The following is a 20,255-nucleotide window of genomic DNA, read 5'->3' on the forward strand; positions in this document are numbered from 1 at the left end:
TTTTATTGGGAATTAAGCATGCCCGGCTGCCTTCTACCGCGTCAGGCCCGTGGCCCCATCCAGCCAGCAAATCAGCAGTTCTTCTCAGTCTTGGCCCAGCTTGTGAACATAAGAACATAAGAAAGGCCCTGCTGGATCAGGCCAAGGCCCATCGAGTCCAGCCGTCTGTTCACACAGTGGCCAGCCAGGTGCCTCTAAGAAGCCCACAAACAAGATGACTGCAGCAGCATTGTCCTGCCTGTGTTCCAAAGCACTTAATATAATAGGCATGCTATGCATCACGACTAGTAGCCATAGAGAAGAGAATAGCTGTGCATCATGACTAGTAGCCATTTTTACTAGTAGCCATGAATAGCCCTCTCCTCCATGAACATGTCCACTCCCCTCTTAAAGCCTTTCAAGTTGGCAGCCATCACCACATCCTGGGGCAGGGAGTTGCACAATTTAACTACGCTTTCACAACTTATCTAATTATAACTGGGATCCTTCAGCTGGAACAGGAGAGACAAACATAGGTAAAAGAGCTGTTCTCCATGCAGGAAAGAAGCCATCTCTCCCAGCCGGCTGCTGTTTGCAAAGCCAGTCAAGAATATCATTTTTAAGTTTTATTGTCTGTGTGTGTGCAGCCCGACAGGCAGTTGCACAGTTCGGGAATTAATTTCTCTGGTCTACCCACCCCTGGTACTCCATGTTCAGTTTTTTATTAATCTCACCAGTATATGGGTAGGGCACAAGCGATACTCCCTCTGAAATCTCACATTCCTGCATTAAGTTGTTCCGACGCTCTGCAAATTGGCGCCTTCTCAGAAACTGCAAATTATGATGGAGCTAGGAAACTGGTTAGCTGTCATTGTTAAAAAATAAATAAATTCAGGACGTGTTTTATATATCCCAGAGGCACCACCAGGGAAGCTTAGGGGTGCAGAAGGAAGCGGAGATGCTTTTGCACTTGTCAAAATGGTGGGGCTTCTGCTGTGCCTCTTGGCTTTCATGGAGATGTCCACAACTTTCACGCATACACACACCAAGTCAGCATTCCTTGTCTCTCTGCTGTTGGCAGCCGGGGCAAAAGCATGAACGATGACATCCCTGGCTGGCCATCCTGGGCCTTAAACAGAGCATCATCGTAGTAGTAGTTGTTGTTGTTGTACAGAGCCTGAGTGGTGTAGTGGTTAAGAGCGGTGGTTTGGAGCGGTGGACTCAGATCTGGAGAACCAGGTTTAATTCCCCACTCCTCCGCATGAGCGGCAGACACTAATCTGGTGAACTGGGTTGGTTTCCCCACTCCTTCACATGAAGCCATCTGGGTGACCTTGGGCTAGTCACAGCTCTCTCAGCCCCACCTACCTCACAGGGTGTCTGTTGTGGGGAGGGGAAGGGAAGGCTATTGTAAACCGGTTTGATTCTTCCTTAAGTGGTAGAGAAAGTCGGCATATAAAAACCAACTCTTCTTCTGTTGTTGTTGTTGTTTAATAACATGTTACAACCATCTGTCTATTGCAAAATCCACATGTCAAAACAAGTATGAAAAACAGCTTTATAATATTATCCAAATCTCTAAATGAAAGTATAAATCTCAAAATAATAATTCCCATGGCTGCATTAATTCCTTTGATTTATTACTATTCCAGTATTTTATGAATAAGAGCCCTCTTTGTATGAATTATTTCTGTGTGGAAAAATTCTTCTCGATGCCTAAATGATGTAGTCTTATCCATCATAATAATATGGCATGGTCTCCTGAGCCAGAATTCGACAGGAGGGGACTCCTCTTTTGATTTCAGTGCTTTTTGATTGGCTCAAAGCATTTTTCAGCAGCCGTGGAAAGTGCTGTCAAGTCGCAGCCGACCGCTGGCCATCCCGTAGGGTGTTCAAGGCAAAAGACGTTCAGAGGTGGCTTTCCTCCACCTTCCTTGGTGTTCTCCCATCCAAGTACTAACCAGGGCCGACCCTGCTTAGCTTCCTAAACCTGATGAGATCAGGCTAGCCTGGGACATCCAGAACAGGGCAATAGACATACAGGTCGACTTCTCAGAGCTCTGGATCCTGCACAGTCCCTGCCAGATCCCTACAGCAGATCTGCTGGGTCTTTCCTTTGCTTTTGTGTGTGTGTTGTGTGTTAAGTGTCGTCAAGTCACTTCCGACCCATGGCGACCCTATGAATCAAAGTCCTCCAAAATGTGCTATCTTTGACAGCCTTGCTCAGGTCTTGCAAATTGAGGGCTGTGGCTTCCTTTATTGAATCAATCTATCGTTGGGTCTTCCTCTTCCCCTGCTGCCCTCAACTTTTCCCAGCATGACTGTCTTTTCCAGTGACTCTCGTCTTCTCATAATGTGACCGAAGTACAACAGCCTCAGTTTAGTAATTTGAGCTTCTAGGGTCAGTTCAGGCTTCATTTGATCTAGAACCCACTGATTTGTTTTTTTGGCAGTCCACGGTATCCGTAACACTCTCCTCCAACACCACATTTCAAGGGAATGCTTTTGTAGAACCTCCAAAATAACCCTAGCACCCACAGCTTCTTATACTGGCACTGCCTACCCTCCCTCAAACCCCCAAGGGGTTTCTTCCACTCATGTGAAGAACAGAAGAGCCCTGCTGGATCAGACAAGTAGTCATTCTAGTCCAGCATCCTGTCCCACACAGTGGCCAACCAGTTCCTCTGGTGGCCCAACAATAGGGCATAGAGGCTGAGGCCTTCCCCTGAGAAGTACCTAAGAAGAGTGAGACCAGTGAGGGTCCATCTGTTCCAGCATCCTGTCTCACACAGTGGCCAACCAGTTCCTTTGGAAGGCCAACAATAGGGCACAGAGGCCGAGGCCTTCCTCTGATGTTTTCTCCTGGCGCAGGGATTCTGAGGTTGACTGCCTCTGAATGTGGAGGTCCTCTTTAGTCAGCATGGCTGGTAGCCACTGACAGACGTCTCCCCCATGAATCTTTCTAATCCCCTTTTCAATTATATCATTACGGGACAGTGCGTTTATGCATGGAGAAATCTGCTGTGCATGAAGGCTGTTTGGGAAGCTGCCTTGAGCCTCTGCCTGTCGAAAAGAGGACCACTTCAGCATCATTACTGCTTTTGTATCTTTGTCGTATCTGTAAAATGGGACTGCATTTTAACTATTCTTTACTCTTTCCATTGGAAGAGGGGGGGAAGTGAGTTCAGATTTTGGCTCCACTCCCTCCCCATCCCCTCCCCAGCCCAGTGAGACTCTGCCCTTAAAACAAGAAACTTAAATCTTGAATAGAGTCAGCCATTCCACAGGAGGGGAAAAAGCAAAAATGATCTTGGATGTGGAGCCAAGAAAGCTTTTATCTGACTTGCAGGCTTCTTTTGGGCAGTGCTGCTGAACTCCCTTGATGACTCAGAACTAATATGATTAAGTGAAAATAGTGCGTAGCTGCTAGCTTTTAATAGAGAATAGCCTTTCCTTTTCTGTACCTTCCCACCCTGACTATATTTGGAATAGGTACCTGTCTGCTTAAAGACCCTTAATCCGGTGCTTTGTATGCTACAAACCACTGGAAGTTGAGGATGGGCTTTTTGAAAAGATGCTTTTTTTGGAAACCCCCATGTGTAACACCTACCATTTTTAAAAAAGAAGGGAGGTGAAGGGCTTTATTAAGGCAAACTGTGAGTAGAATTTTGTAATAGTCACTTAAATCTTCAGATGTCGTAAAGAAATGTAAAGTGTGATTTTTCATAGGGTATGCATACTATCTCCAGGACGCCATTGCGTGTTAGACGTTTTCAGACTCAGCAGATGGAAGGTGGACTTTGACCAGGCTTAAGAGGGCTCCGAGGGGAGTGGACCTATTTATTGAAAACATTTATTACCCGCCTTTCTTCCTTATGGAGCTCAAGGTGGCTTTCAATACAAATTAAATACATAAGGTTCATAAATCCAGGTTTTTAAAATCACAGTATAGGACTGAAGAAGAGCTGGTTTTTATTCACTGAGTTTCTCTACCACTTAAGGGAGAATCAAACCAGCTTACAATCACCTTCCCTTCCCCTCCCCACAACAGGCACCCTGTGAGGTAGGTGGGGCTGAGAGAGCTCTAAGAGAGCTGTGATACCCTGTGAGGTAGATGGGGCTGAGAGCTGTGACTAGCCCAAGGTCACCCAGCTGGCTTCATGTATGGGAGTGGGGAAACCATCCCGGTTCACCAGATTAGCGCCTCTGCCGCTCATGTGGAGGAGTGGGGAATCAAACCCGGTTGTTCAGATTAGAGTCCACCGCTCTTAACCACTACACCACGCTGGCTTAGAGTCCGCCACTCTTATTCACTACCCCATTCTGGCTCTTGAAAGGTTTCTGCATCTCTGCAGAGGCTCCAATGGCTTGTGAGAACTGAGCGGCCTTTGCAGAACAGAAGTTAACAGTGGCCCTCGATTAGACATGCTGAAAGGTAATTTCTGTAAAGGAGAGGGGTGTTTTAAATCACTCGAAATTTGCCTTAATCTAGACTCCCCTAAGAGCGTTAACTTCGGGGCTGCCTTCCCCATAACAGGCACGCTAACAAATGTGGTGGGTTCGAGCGCTCCCAGTCCTGTCCGCACCGACTCCCCCGACACGGCCAAGATGGACGTCGCTGCCCCGGCAATCTTTCACTAGGAGAGAGGTGGCCAGTCGTCCTGACAGTGGTGCGGAAAACCTCAGGAGCGTGAAACGTGGCATGCACGCCGAGGAACGCTTCCTCAAAACATTTCTGCAGCGGCTTCAAGGAGCCGTCAGGAGGCTCATTCCTGCAGCCACAGAAGGTCTGCCAAGAGTTATGTACCCTGCCCCGAGCTCATGTATTGGATGCACCCCCCAAACACCCCCCCCCAGAATATCTTATGTTAATGTGCAGCCAGTGGGAAGCAGGTTTCTAGAGGGATCGAGTTTCGAAGACTTTTCTGGGAAAGGGGGAGGTGGGAAGAAACCACACAAGGAGAAGGAGAACAGATTGTGTGTGAGTGTGTGGGGGGTGCATCTTGGTGATTTATATGTTTATACATTTAATTCAATAAACATCCTTCCGTATCTGTGTCCAAAGCTTAAAGTTCATGAACACATGAACAATATGCTAACTTCACTGCTAGAAAACTGAGAGGGGATATGAGAACCAACTTCAAGTCCTTGAAGGGCTGTCATATAGAGGCGGATGCCGAGTTGTTTTCTGTTGCCCCAGAAGGTCGGACCAGAACCAGCGGGTTGAAATTAAATCAAAAGAGTTTCCATCTAGACATTAGGAAAAACTTTCTAACCATTAGAGCGGTTTCTCAGTGGAACAGGCTTCCTCGGGAGGTGGTGGGCTCTCCTTCCCTGGAGGTTTTTAAGAAGAGGTTAGATGGCCATCTGTATTGCCTACTCTGACCGGCAACCCTACCTCACAGGGTTGTTGTGAGAATGAAATGGGGGAGAGAAGAATGATGAGGCCGCTTTGGGTCCTCATTGGGGAGAAAAGCAGAGTATAAATGAAGTAAATAAATGATATAAATTCTATGGGGAAACGGCATGTGCACATGACCACATTTTGCCATGGGATGGCAGTTTTTGAACTACAGATGCTCTGTGGACCTTCTGTAGAAGCCTAATCCGCAGACAAGAAACAAAACCTAACTCACTGGAGAGCGCCAGACTCATTCTCATGATGAACAAACCAGTTTATAACTATGTTTAGCTTGAAGAGGAGAAGACTGAGAGGGGATATGATAACCATCTTCAAGTACTTGAAGGGCTGTCACGTAGAGGAGGGTGCAGAGTTATTTTTCTGTTGCCCCAGAAGGTCGTACCAGAACCAATGGGTTGAAACTAAATCAAAAAAGTTTCCGTCTAGACATTGGGAAGAATTTTCTGACATTTAGAGCGGTTCCTCAGTGGAACAGGCTTCCTCGGGAGGTGGTGAGCTCTCCTTCCCAGGAGGTTTTTAAGCAGAGGCTAGATGGCCATCTGTCAGCAGTGCTGATTCTATGACCTTAGGCAGTTCATGAGAGGGAGGGCACCTCAGCCATCTTCTGGGCATGGAGTAGGGGTAACTGGCAGTGCGTGGGGAGGTAGTTGTGAATTTCCTGCATTGTGCAGGGGATTGGACTAGATGACCCTGGTGGTGCCTTCCAACTATATAATTCTATGTTAACAACTCACTGGCAGTCTTTAAACAGTGGTTGGACAAGTACTTGTCAAGGATGCTCTAGACTGATCCTGCATTGAGCAGGGGGTTGGACTAGATGGCATGGATGGCCCCTTCCAACTTTGTGATTCTACAACTCTCTCCCCTTTCGGGAACTGGATTGTGGGTGCTGATAAGGGCAGCAGTAAGGGAGATGAACACATGAAGCTGCCTTATATTGAATCAGACCATCAGTCCATCAAAGTCAATATTATCTACTCTGACCGGCAGCAGCTCTCCAAGGTCCTGACTGCAGGGTCTTTCGCATCGCCGACTCTCTAATCTTTTTAATTGGAGATGCTGGGGATGGACTTCTTCTCTTTTGCATGATGCTCTGTCCTGAATCATAGGCTCGATGGCCATCTGACAGCAATGCTGATTCTGTGAACTTACGCAGGTCATGAAAGGGAGGGAAGGAAGGGCTGCGTCAGTATTTGGCTCTCATGGCCCTTTCTTACATGGCCAGGGAAATACCAATCACCACTTTGGGGTCAGGAAGCAATTTTCCTCCAGGTCAGATGGGCTGGGGATCCTGGAGAGTTGTTATTTTTTCACCATCTTCTGGGCATGGAGTAGGGATCACTGGAGGAGTGGAGAGGGAGGTAGTTGTGAATTTCCTGCATTGTGCAGGGGGTTGGACTAGATGACTGGAGGTCCCTTCCTACTCTGTAGAATTTGCTGCCAGATGTGGCGATGATCACCGGTTAAGGGTTTAATCAAAATTCATGGAGCGATAGGTCTACAAAAACAATAGCTAAATGGAGCCTATATGTTCGTAGAATCATAGAGTTGGAAGGGACCATAGAGGCCATCAAGTCCAACCCCTTGCTCAGTGCAGGATCAGCCTAGAGCATCCCTGTCAAGTGCTTGTCCAGCCTCTGCTTAAAGACTGCCAGTGATGGTGTATGAGCCAGCAACTTCTTGTCCGGGTTTGGAATGCTGATAACAGCCCTTCCAAACTCCCCCTGGGCAAGGTACAGTTTGTCTGACTACAAGGTTGAAGGCTCTTCTTTGTCCAAACCTTATTTCATCGGCCTTTGGTTCTCCCCTGGGAAAGTCGCACCACAACATGCACGGCTTCTCTCGTTAATTTTATAAAACAAGGTTTATTTTCAAGAAGATAAAAGCAACGTTCTCCATTCAAAACAAGCAAAAGAAAATAATTCCACTAACTAGTAAAGGCTGTCGAAAGAGAAAGGAAAAAAAAAAGACTTTTTCCAAGCCGAGGCAAGTGCCTTAAAAAACCTCCCCCACCAATCAAGGTTAAACACTTAATCACCCTCTGGCAAGTAACGTTCTTAAAGTCATATACCTGTTACTTCCATACAGATGGGGAGCTCGCCACCTCCCTAGGTAGCTGATTCCACTGCCGAACAACTCTTACTGTAAAACATTTTTTCCTCATATCCAGCCGGTACCTTTTCGCCCTCAATTTAAACCAATTATTGCGAGTCACACATGAAGTTGCCTTACACTGAATCAGACCCTTGGTCCATCAAAGTCAGTATTGTCCGCTCAGACTGGCAGCAGCTCTCCAGGGTCTCAGGCAGAGGTCTTTCACATCACCTACTTGCCTGGTCCCTTTAACTGGAGATTCTGGGGATTGAACCTGGGACCTTCCGCATTCCAAGTAGATGCTCTACCACTTAGCCACAGCCCTATCCTATCCTCTGCTGACAACAGGAACAGCTCCCTGCCCTCCTCTCAGTGACGGCCCTTCAAATACTTCAAGAGAGCAATCGTGTCCCCCCTCAACCTCCTCTTCTCCAAACTGAACATTCCCAGCTCCCTCAGCCTTTTCTCGTAGGGCTTGGTCTCCAGACCCCTGATCATCCCCATTGCTCTCCTCTGCACCCACTCAGTTCTGTCCACATCCCTTTTGAAGTGAGGCCTCCAGAACTGCACACAAGACTCCAGGTGCGGCCTGACCCATGCAGTGTACAGTGGAACTACGACATCTTTGTGATTTGGATGTTATGCCTCTGTTGATGCACCCCAAGATCGCATTAGCCTTTTTTTGCTGCTGCATCACACTGGCTGCTCATAGTTAACTTACAGACCACCCATGCCCCCAAGATCTTGTTCAGAGGCAGTATGCCTCTGAAAACCTGGTGAGGACACAGGGCTGTCTCCTTTATGGCCGTCGTGTGGGTTTCCAGTGCTATCTAGCCGGTCACTGGGAAGTAGGACGCTGGACTAAATGGAAACTTGGTCTGATCCCACAGGGCTGTTCTCGAGTTTGGCCAACAGTGGATGCCACTTGAATTTTTCGTCTACGCCTTCAAAATGACTGATCTCATACCTACCCTTCAGGATGGGACAGAATTGCTGCCAGCCATTTTGTTCCGTGTGTGGGTGTGTGAAGTGCTGTCAAGTCTCTTCCAACTCATGGCGACCCTATGAATCAATGTCCTCCAAAACATCCTGTTGATAATAGCCTTGCTCAGGTCTTGCAAATTGAGGGCCGTGGCTTCCTTGATTGAGTCAATCCATCTCATGTTGGGTCTTCTTCTTTTCCTGCTGCCCTCAACTTTTTCTAGCAGTATTGTCTTTTCCAGTTCTCATAATGTGACCAAAGTACAGTAGCCTCAGTTTAGTCATTTAAGCTTCTAGGGAGAGTTCAGGCTTGATTTGATCTGGAACCCACTGATTTGTCTTTTTGGTGGTCCAGGGTATCCGTAACACTCTCCTCCAATGCCACATTTCAAAGGAATCTACTTTCTTCCTATCAGCTTTCTTCATTGTCCAGCTTTCACACCCATACATAGTAACAGGGAATACTATGGCATTAATTATCTTGATCTTGGTTGCCAGCAACCCAACTTTACACTTCAGAATCTTTTCTAGCTCCTTCATGGCTGCCCTTCCCAGTCTCAATCTCCTTCTGATTTCTTGGCTGCAGTCTCCCTTTTGGTTGATGATGGAGCCAAGGAACAGAAAGTCTTGAATAATTTTAATTTCTACATTGTCAGCCTTAAAGTTATGTAATTCCCCAATATGGGATTGTAGCTAAATCCTAAATCTCTGCTTGATTAACATCAAACCCCAGATATTAAAGATCTTGGCTCCACTGGTGTTATTTGCTTTCTCTTTCAAAATTGCTAATTTAATAAAGAAATTAAACAGATCCGAGACACAGCTGCAGCAAACTTCATCAGTTTTGCTTTACGTTACGTTGAGGATACAGTTTTGAACACACACACAAATCCCAACTGAGTGGAACCTTTTGAGACAAGTAAAGCTTATTTCCAAGCAAATATGCACAAAATCAGGTTGTCGGTATGTTTTATTTTGAAAAAGTTTCTTCCTCTAGTATTGTTTAATATTTCATTGGGCAATAGCCTGAAACTACAGGCAGAAAGCACAAACCTGCTTTCATAGAATCATAGAAACATACGGAAGGGCCCTCCGGGGTCATCTAGTCCAACCCCCTGAGCAATGCAGGAAATTCACAACTATGCCCCCCACACCCCCAGTGACCCCCGCTCCATGCCCAGAAGATGGCAAAAAAACCCCAACACACATGCACACCACAGCCCTTGAGGATCCCTGGTCAATCTGGCTTGGAGGAAAATTGCTTCCTGATTGGCATTACCGAGGGCATGTACGAAAGGACCACAAGAGCCAAACACTGACACTACCCTTCCTGCCCTCCCTCTCATGATCTGCCTAAGGTCATAGAATCGGCCTTGCTGACAGATGGACATCTAGCCTCTGCTTCAAAACCTCCAGGAAAGGAGAGCTCATCACCTCCCGAGAAAACCTGTTCCACCGATGAAGCGCTCTAACTTTCAGGAAGTTCTTCCTAATGTTTAGTCGAAAACTCTTTCAGTTTAATCTCAGCCAATTGGTTCTGGTCCGACCTTCTGGGGCAACAGAAAACAACTCAGCGCCATCCTCTATATGACAGCTTTCCTTTGTCAGTTTCTGTTCCATAGTTGACGCGTTACAGTCACGGGTCTGCCATGGCATCACACACTCAAATACTTGTTTTGCTTGACCTCCTGAGTTCTTTGGGGACACAGCTTGCAAAGCGACAGACCATCCCGAGGTCCACCGTGAAGGCCCACATGGACGTTCTGAGCGTGCTCATTTCGCCCCATCTCTCTTCACAGCTAAGATACCAACACGGGCTGGTGACTCCCGATCTGCGGCAGACCCTTCCGAACCTGAAGAACTTCCTGGAGCACGGGCTCTTGGTCAGGTGGTAAGTGTCTGTGTTACCTGTACGGTGCGGCAGTGGGTGGCAGGTGGAATCCCAGGGTAAAAAATCTTGTAGGCTATATTGCAACTAATAGGACCTGCAAGGGTTTTGCAAGGGGGATCTCATTTTCCCATGAATGCCCTCCCCCACTATGTCCTCTTTCTCTTCCCTGGCAGCACCCCTGTATAACCTCTCCCCTTTTCCTGCTTTCGTCTTCCCACCCACCAGCCACCTTACCCTTGTTTACTGTTTATTTATTTGTTCTTTATCATCTGCTTTTTTCTCTGAGACTCCTGTTGAGTCTGACATTGCGGGTGACACATTGCGAGTCAATGCAGTCGGCAGGATGAGACAACCAGTGAGCAGTGTGACAGGACTAGGACTGAAAAAATCTGAAAGAAAACATTAAGCATGATATTTAGTGCGGAAGATGGAACTGCATAAGTAAAAATACGGTGCGGTGAGAGCAAGACCGTGCATACAGCAACAGATAATACACTAGGGTGTCAAACACAAGGCCCACGGGCCAGATCCAGACCCTTGAAGCTCTTATCCAGCCTGCGAGCCAGCCGAGATAGCCATCCCCCCCCTCCACTCTCGATCTGGGTTCGCAAGGCATGGCCCCGCCCGACCAGGTAACATTTATGCCATATCCGGCCCTCACAAGAAGAAGAGTTGGTTTTTATATGCCGACTTTCTCTGCCATTTAAGGCAGAATCAAACCGGCTTACAATCACCTTCCCCTCCCCACAACAGACACCCTGTGAGGTAGGTGGGGCTGAGAGAGCTGTGACTAGCCCAAGGTCACCCCGCTGGCTTTATGTGGAGGAGTGGGGAAACCAACCCAGTTCACCAGATTAGCATCCACCGCTCATGTGGAGGAGTGGGGAATGCAGTGAACATCAGCTGAAAGCACCTTAAGCTTAAGAACAGAAGAAGAGCCCTAATGGATCAGACCAGTGAGGGCCCATCTGGTCCAGTATCCTGTCTCACGCAGTGGCCAACCCGTTCCTCTGGAGGTCCAACAGCAGGGTGCTGAGGCCTTCCCTTAATGTTGCCCCCTGGCACTGGTATTCAGAGGTTGACTGCCTCTGACCATGGAGGCTTCCTTTAGTCACCATGGCTAGTAGCCACTGATAGACCTGTCCTGCATGAGTCTGTCTAATCACCTTGTAAAGCTTGTCAGTGCCTGTGGCCATCACTACATCCTCTGGCAGCGAATTCCACATTTTAATCACTTGCTGTATAAAGAAGGACTTCCTTTTGTCTGTTCTGAACCTTAGGCCCATCAGCTTCAGTGGAGGCCCTCGAGTTCTAGTATTTCGGGAGAGGGAGAAAAAGTTCTCTTTGTCAACTCTCTCCACCCTATGCATAAATCTTATAAACCTCTGTCATGTCCTCTCTTTGTCGTCTTTACTAAACTGAAAAGTCCCAGACTCTTCAGCCTGTCTTTATAGGGTAGGTGCTCCAACCCCTTCACCATCTTGGTCTTCTGTAATTTTCAAGTCCTGCAATATCCTTTTAGGGGTATGGTAACCAGAACTGCACACCTTCTATACATGTGCTAGCCCTCAAATATTCAGAGCTGTAGAAACCTTCCAAAGTAAACGTTAATCTATTTTGCAGTATATCTGAGCATTACAGGTTGTGCAGGTTCATATTCCAAATGGGATAATTACAAATTTTGGCACTGTACCTCTTTGCGAGCAGGTCAGTGTTCCTTGTCCAGTAGATATGGATGGTTGTGTCTTTCGAAACTACCTCCACCGGGGCCAGACACACCAAGCGAGCCAGCTAATAATTGGATCAAATGCTTCTTTTATTACACATGTCATTTGCATAACTGAATTTGCTCCGAATCAATATGCAGAATTTGGCTTTCCGATTCGGGGAATTCTGCTTTCTGACTTAAGAGTAGGCCTTTGTTCCCCCGGCACCTCCTTCGAGTGGCATGTTCTCATTATCAAGACAAAACACATTCCTCGCCTGGCTAATATTTCAAAACCTCGCACGGACATTAGCCGTTGGTTCTCCGGGACTATCGCTTTCCCTACCAGCCGCAGATCTACGCCTCATTTGTTTCTCACCTCCAAGGCTCAAATAGGCCCGATGATTCTGAACAGGACCTCTTGGTACTTCCTTAAGGTATAAACGGTAATGAAGCTTTTCACAGATCCTCTCTCTTGAGGGAGAGATTAGGGGGGCTGTGTTTCCAGCGCGGGCGGTCAGGGCGTGAGCACGCCTGAGTACAAGAGACCGGTTCACATGTGCAGGTATGGAATGTGCGCGCGCGCAAACGCCTGTGCACAGATGGTTAAATTGATATCTGCAGGCCCCGGCTATTAAAATTGAGATTTATGGCTGCATGTATTCAGCGGGCCTCCATGCCCTTGACTGGCTGTAGTCTCTCGTTCCGGAGACCAACAGAGCGTTGCCAGGTGCCCCTCTGAGTCAGTAGCAGTAGGACAGGAGAATATTGTCTCTAGCTGAGGTTTCCCCCCCTCATTTACGAACGTTATGCAACGTGGTGTCTTCCACTCGACGGTCTGTCTGCTTTTTGGTAAACACTTGAGGAAGAAGAAGAAGAGTTGGTTTTTATATGCCGACTTTCTCTACTACTTAAGGCAGAATCAAACCTGCTTACAATCACCTTCCCCTCCCCACAACAGACACCCTGTAAGATAGGTGGGGCTGAGAGAGAGCTCTTACTAGAACTGTCACTAGCCCATGATCGCCCAGGTGGCTTCATGTGTAGAGTGGGGAATCAAACCCGGTTCTCCAGATTAGAGGTCGCTGCTCCAAACCACCACTCTTAACCACTACACCATGCTGGTTCTCCGTTTTGCATCTCCCATGAATGGTGGAAAGAGCCAGCATGGTGTAGTGGTTAAGAGCAGTGATTTGGAATGGTTTGATTCCCCAGTCCCACACATGAAGCCAGCTGGGTGACCTTGGGCTAGTCAGAGCTCTCTTAGAGCTCTCTCAGCCCCACCTACCTCACAGGGTGTCTGTTGTGGGGAGGGGAAGGGAAGGTGATTGTAAGCCGGTTTGAGTCTTCCTTAAGAGGTAGAGAAAGTTGGCATAAAAAAACCAGCTACTACTACTCGTCGTCGTCTTCTCCTCCTGCTCCTCCAACAAGATATTCAGGGTATGAGCTTTCAAGTGTCAAGGCTCCCTTCATCAGAGAGAGACTGCCATTCCTACTTGTATCTGACGAAGGGAGCTTTGACTTTCGGAAGCTCGTACCCCCGAAAATCTTGTTGATCACTAAGGCGCTACTGGACTGGAGTCTAGATGTTCTCATGCAGACCAACATGGCTACCTTCTGAGATTACCAGAGACAGTTTCAGGTGGGTAGCTGTATTGGTCTGCGGTAGAAGAGCAAGATTTGAATCTTAGAGACCCACAAGATTTCCAGGGTACAAGCTTTCAAGACTCAAAGCTTTTTTTCATCAGAGAGGGACCTTCATTCTTATCCATATCTTACTCATAATTCCCCGGTAGTCATTACTTTTGTCTTCATGAAGTTTGGCTGTACTCCTGCTTTGGCACTTTCTCCTTTGGTGTTCTTCAGTAGCCATAAGAACATAAGAAAGGCCATGCTGGATCAGACCAAGCCCCATCGTCCAGCAGTCTGTTCATACAGTGGCCAATCAGGTGCCTCTAGAAAGCCCACAAGTAAGACAACTGCAGCAGGATTATCCTGTTCATGTTCCAAAGCACCTAATATAATAGGCATGCTCCTCTGATCCTGGAGAGAATAGGTATGCATCATGACTAGTGTCCATTTTGACTAGTAGCCATGGATACCCCTCTCCTCCATGAACATGTCCTTCCAAGTTGGCAGCCATCACTACATCCTGGGGCAGGGAGTTCCACAATTGAATTATGCATTAGTTAAATTGCATTTAACTAATGCAGTAAATGCATTAGTAGGCAATTGTGCCTCTATCTCCACTGACTGACAGTACCTGTGCAGGGGACAGACTGCAATGTTAAGGATTTCACGGACTCTGTTCTTACTGGTACTGTGCTGAGCCCCCCCCCCCCCCATGTACACAATCCTTCTGATTAACGCACTTGCGGTTCTGGGTTCAGTTCTATACACTTGTTTCAGATTTTTTTTTCTGACACCGCTTGCTTTGGGTTTCTGCAGCACAACATTGGAAGTTACTTATGCATCTGGGTTCACCTCCCAAAGAAGCAATTTGTTGCTTCAAAACATTTGCTGCCCTTTGCAAGTGAAATACACATACTGGCTATCACCGGAGTAGATGGTATCCATTTGCACATGCTTGAATAGCTCTCCTTGGAGGGAGGCGAAACCGCCTCTTCCGCAGGGAACCTTGGATTCATTTTGTTGGAGAGGTAAATGGATGAACTGAAAGCCAACAGCTGGATGTGCCCATTTAAGCTCATGTGTTTTTCATCCCTCCTTTCAAAAAGTCACCTCATATACACGCACACATTTCCATGACGGATGCATTTTCCAATAATCCCCCCCCCCCTACAAGGATGATTCAGAGAACATTACTGCCACCTAGGGCTGTAAGTCTCCAGGGTGTGGTCTGGAGATCTCCTGGAATTACAACTGATCTGCAGATGACAGAGACCTGTTCCCCTGGAGAAAATGACTGCTTTGAAGAAGAAGAGTTGGTTTTTTATACGCCGATTTTCTCTACCACTTAAGGAAAAATCAAACTGGCGTACAATCACCTTCCCTTCCCCTCTCCACAACAGACACCCTGTGAGATAGGTGGGGCTGCGAGAGCTGTGACTAGCTCAAGGTCACCCAGCTGGCTTCATGTGGAGGATGGGGGAAACAAACCCGGTTCTCCAGATCAGAGTCCACCGCTCCAAACTATGTTTCTTAACCACTACACTGCACTGGCATGGACTTTATGACATATGATGGTGGACTCTAGGGCATTGTACCCCACTGAGGTCCCTTCCTTTCCCAGGCTCCGCCCTGAAATTTCCAGGAATATCCCAGTTAGCAACCCTATTTCCACCAATGTGGTGTAGTGGTTAAGAGCGGTGGACTCTAATCTGGAGAACCGCGTTCGATTCCCCATTCCTTCACATGAGCAGCAAACTCTGATTGGGTGAACCAGGTTGGTTTCCCCACTCCTCCACATGAAGCCAGCTGGGTGACTTTGAGCCAGTCACAGTTCTCTCCAAATTCTCTCAGCCCCACCTCCCTCACAAGGTGTCTGTTGTGGGGAGGGGGAACGGAAGGTGATGGTAAGCTGGTTTGAGACTCCTTAAAGGTAGAGAAAATAGTGGTATAAAAACCAACTCCTCTCCTGACCCACCTTCAGGCAGGATCGCCCCCCATCAGGCGTTTGGGCAATAATTCTATTACAAACTTCTCTGCATCCTCTGATGAGCTACCTCCAGCCTTCTTTCTTGTAACAGTGATGTCTGGTTTTTTTTTAGGGGGTGGGGTGTTAGATTTTTAGTCACATTTTTATCCTGAATGGCTCGGGACCTGGTTCCTTCTATTCATCCTCACAACAGCCTTCTAATTTTCCTTTGGCTGAGAGAGACTGACTTGCCCAAGATCGCCCAGTCCAGATTTGTCTGTTAACAGCATCACTGAAGACACATGAAGTTAATTCAGAGTGAGGGCAGAGCTTCCTGAATACGCACTGCCCTCGCTCTGCATCGGGTTCAGTTGCTCTCCATGATGTTGTTGTGCGGTCAAACTTGATTGGCCAGTTGGCTGCCTCAATGTTGAAAGGAGGACAATTTCAACAACAACAACAACAACTCAGCTCAGTAGGGCTGTGACCAGGTGCAAAGTTAAGCTTCGGGGATGGAAATGGGGAAAACTGGGGAGCAAGGAAAAGAGAGGGCCACACCAAAACAAAATGAAGGCCCAAAAAAATGGTGGAAGGGAATTATATTTTAATGAAGTCTGTAACCCCTATGTGTTTCGCATGAGCTTCTTCGGGGGATCTTTCTCCACTTCTGCGTCCCATGTAAGCAATCAGTCATAACACATTTAACTATTACCAAGACACAAGGCAGATCACAGAATTATAAAATTAGTGCATGGAGTTACCGTACTGACAGAGGAAATCCTGATCACTTTCAGATCAGAACCCGAGAGCTGGTCGCTTAAATTTTCCCGGTGTCTAAAGGAGAACTCTCACATGTCACATGTCAGCTTGCCCGAACACGCCAGTTTCACCTGCCTTCATGTTGGCTGTCTCTCCTGCTGTCACTTTTCAGTGATCCTGCCGTTATTCCGCATTATTTAACCTGTATACTTTAAAGAAGGAGCCCCGTGGCGCAGAGTGGTAAGCTGCAGTACTGCAGTCTGAGCTCTGCTCACGACCTGAGTTCGATCCCGACGGGAGTCGGTTTCAGGTAGCCGGCTCGAGGTTGACTTGGCCTTCCATCCCTCCGAGGTCGGTAAAATGAGTACCCAGCTTGCTGGGGGTAAAGGGAAGATGACTGGGGAAGGCACTGGCAAACCACCCCGTAAACAAAGTCTGCCTAGTAAACGTCGAGATGTGACGTCACCCCATGGGTCAGGAATGACCCGGTGCTTGCACGGGGGACCTTTACCTTTTTAATCTTTAAAGAGGTGAGAAACCGGTTGTTGCTTTTTATTTTGTTTGCACAGTCGGTGTGACATTGGCCGATGGGCCTGCACCAACCATTTCAGATGGCTACAAACCAATTTAAACACCTTCAGTTCTTGCTGCCATGAGGTCATATTTGCACAAAAGTTTTCTTTAAAAAAAAAAAAAATCCGATGCAGTTGAAGTTATATTTTTCTCCTTGAAGTATTTTCATGCCGTTGGTCTGTAGCTGTGCCCTTTGGCAGGCAGCCAGGCAGTCACAATTTAGTATTTTAACCATCTGCGATCAAGTAATCTCCCTCAGAGGAAACATTTTGCAGGGAGGGAAAGATATATATTTGAGACTGTGAATTGTATGCTGTCTTTTTCATAAGTTTTTCTAGGCCTTTTGCAAACATATTAAATAACAAGGTAATCTGTTTGGGTGTGGGTTTTTTCAAATGGGGAGGGTGGTCTTTTTTCCCTTAAGAAAATCTTTTGGTCCGGGAAGGAAGAGAAACAAACCCCTTAAATATAATGGCAAATACAGTAGTGGACTTAGAGCAACACAATTATTATTATTATTATTTTGGTACAATCAGTTTGTTGCAAAATGTGTGTGTGTGTGTTAAGTGCCATCAAGTCGCTTCCGACTCATGGCGACCCTATGACTCAGTGTCCTCCAAAATGTCCTATATTTGACAGCCTTGCTCAGATCTTGCAAATTGAGGGCTGTGGCTTCCTTTATTGAGTCAATCCATCTCTTGTTGGGTCTTCCTCTTTTCCTGCTGCCCTTTCCTAGCATGACTGTCTTTTCCAAGGACTCTTGTCTTCTCGTAATGTGACCAAAATACGATAGCCTCAGTTTGGTCATTTTAGCTTCTAAGGTCAGTTCAGTGCAAAATGTAGATAGTCACTTCTTTTTTGAAAACTTCAAAACTGTTGAACAGGGGTTCCCAATGTGGTGCCTTTGAACTAAACTTTCAAAGCCACATTATAGGCTGATTTCAATAGTAGTAAAAGGTAAAGGTCCCCTGTGCAAGCACCGGGCCATTCCTGACCCATGGGGTGACGTCACATCCCGACGTTTCCAAGGCAGACTTTGTTTGTGGGGTGGTTTGCCAGTGCCTTCCCCAGTCATCTTCCCTTTACCCCCAGCAAGCTAGGTACTCATTTCACCGACCTCGGAAGGATGGAAGGCTGAGTCAACCTTGAGCCGGCTACCTGAAACCTACTTCCATTGGGATCGAACTCAGGTCGTGAGCAGAGCTTTTGACTGCAGTACTGCAGCTTAACACTCTGCGCCACAGGGCTCCCGATTTCAATAGTACAACATACTTAATAGAATCATAGAATAGAATCTAGAATCATAGAGTTGGGACCACCAGGGTCATCTAGTCCAACCCTTCACAATGCAGGAAATTCCAAACTATCTCCCACACACACACACACCCAGTGACCCCTACTCCACATTCAGAAGATGGCCACGATGCCCTCCCTCTCATCATCTGCTTAAGGTCATAGAATCAGCATTGCTGACAGATGGCCATCTAGCCTCTGCTTCCAAACCTCCAGGGAAGGAGAGCTCACCATCTCCCGAGGAAGCCTGTTCCACTGAGGAACCGCTCTAACTGTTAGAAAGTTCTTCCTAACGTTTAGACAGAAACTCTTTTGATTTAATTTCAACCCTTTGGTTCTGGTCCAACCATTTGAGGCAACAGAAAACAGCTCGGCACCATCCTTTATATGACAGCCCTTCAAGACCCTTTATTTTGTGCAAACAAAATAAAAAGACCTAGCTAGCTGCTTCCTGGGTGCTGAGGCTAGGTGTCTCAAATCTCTTTGCCTTCTGTCCTGCTCTGCTTTGGTTGTGCGAATTCGACAGCTGTTTGCATAAATGAGGCATTTCTGCCAATGCCTCTTTCTAATTATTCCCCCTTTCTCATTTTTTACAGTGACCGGCATCACATTTCCAGTGCCATTCCAGTTCCGAAGAGACAAAGTTCGACGTTTGGGGGTTTGGACGCTGGCTTCTCTGGCAGCCATCCTTCTCCGGACAAGGGACTTCGAAAACGAGCCAACTCGGACAACGAGAGACTGCAGTACAAAACTCCCCCGCCGAGTTACAACTCGGCTTTAACCCAGCCCGTTGCCATTGTAGGAGAGCCCGAGAGAAATGTGGGATCTTTATCCTCCTCTTTAGATACCTCCATTGACTTCTCGAAAGAAAACAAAAAGGGAGAAGGCGTGAGTAACAGCTTAAATGGAGAAAGCAGGAGCCCAAACAGTTCCCAGAACCAGCAGGAATCTTTCCTCGAATCCTCCCATGCAGTGAACGGTGCAGCACTGCCTGGCGAGCGCCCTGGGTCCACAGCCAACGAGCTGCCGTGTCCGTTCCGCAGCCCCCTCGGGGCCGACCTCCTCTGCACAGTCGAGCAAGCCGAAGAGATCATCGGGATGGAAGCGACCGGGTTTGGCACCGGGGACCAGCTCGAAGCCTTCAACTACATCCCCGTGGACCACGCCGTGGCCGTGGAGTGTGATGAGCAAGTCCTCGGGGAATTTGAAGAGTTCTCCCGCAGGATCTATGCCTTGAACAAGGACGCGCCCACCTTCCGCAGGCCGCGGAAGGGTTCCGACAAGTGAGTGTTGGGCCCCGGAGCCGCAGTGGCGGCAACATGGTACCAAGGTGAACTGTCCGTCTGGAATGAAGATAAAACTTGCACTCGTGATTCCGGACATTAATGGGCTGGGAACGAGGTCGAGGTGAGGAAAGACACGTGGCTGTAATTCAGGGAGGGGGGCTCAATTTTTATTACACACGATCATGGTATATCCACAGTCTAGGTAAACATATACTGTTTCCTGTCCTAGTTTTCTATATTTACACATTTTTCTGATGAGTCAGATCAGGCCGAGGTGTGTGTGTGTGTTGTCCGCTTAAATTTATTATTTCATCAAGGCAGTGTGTGTGTGTGTGTGTGTGTCTCGTTCTTACCTTCTCAGCGCCTCGTTGCATTCAACCCGCCTACGTGATCCTTTTCTAGTTCAGGGACCTGTTCGGAAGCAAGCGGTCAGTGCCACAGGGGTACCTGGCTCTTGGAATCCCCTGGTAAAGCATGTGAGATCTCCTATCCCTGCATAGTTTCTTTCCCTCCCCCCCCCACCCCCATGTTCCTTTTGCTGGTGTCTCAGAGCAGCAGCGCATGAACTGCTGAAATAAACAGGTCTGGGGCAAGACCTGCTAGCAAAAGCTTTAACGTGTGGGAGATGGTGCTGAGTGTTTATAGGTGAAGGATTGGAGGCACTCTGTCCGTGT

The 20,255-nt window shown here is 47.4% G+C and overlaps 1 protein-coding gene across 1 annotated transcript in view; it reads left to right on the top strand.

Moving 5' to 3' along the window:
* UVRAG (UV radiation resistance associated) overlaps window positions 1–19,605 on the top strand; it is a 110,296-nt gene extending 90,691 nt beyond the window's left edge. The window contains exons 14-15 of the mRNA XM_056858385.1: window positions 10,276–10,367; window positions 18,892–19,605. Coding sequence (XP_056714363.1) covers window positions 10,276–10,367; window positions 18,892–19,582 — 783 coding nt within the window. The 3' untranslated portion in view covers window positions 19,583–19,605. The remainder of the gene's footprint in view (window positions 1–10,275; window positions 10,368–18,891) is intronic.
* Window positions 19,606–20,255: the final 650 nt, after the last annotated feature.

This window comes from Euleptes europaea, chromosome 12 (assembly GCF_029931775.1).
Source record: "Euleptes europaea isolate rEulEur1 chromosome 12, rEulEur1.hap1, whole genome shotgun sequence".
Taxonomy (NCBI): Eukaryota; Metazoa; Chordata; class Lepidosauria; order Squamata; family Sphaerodactylidae; genus Euleptes; species Euleptes europaea.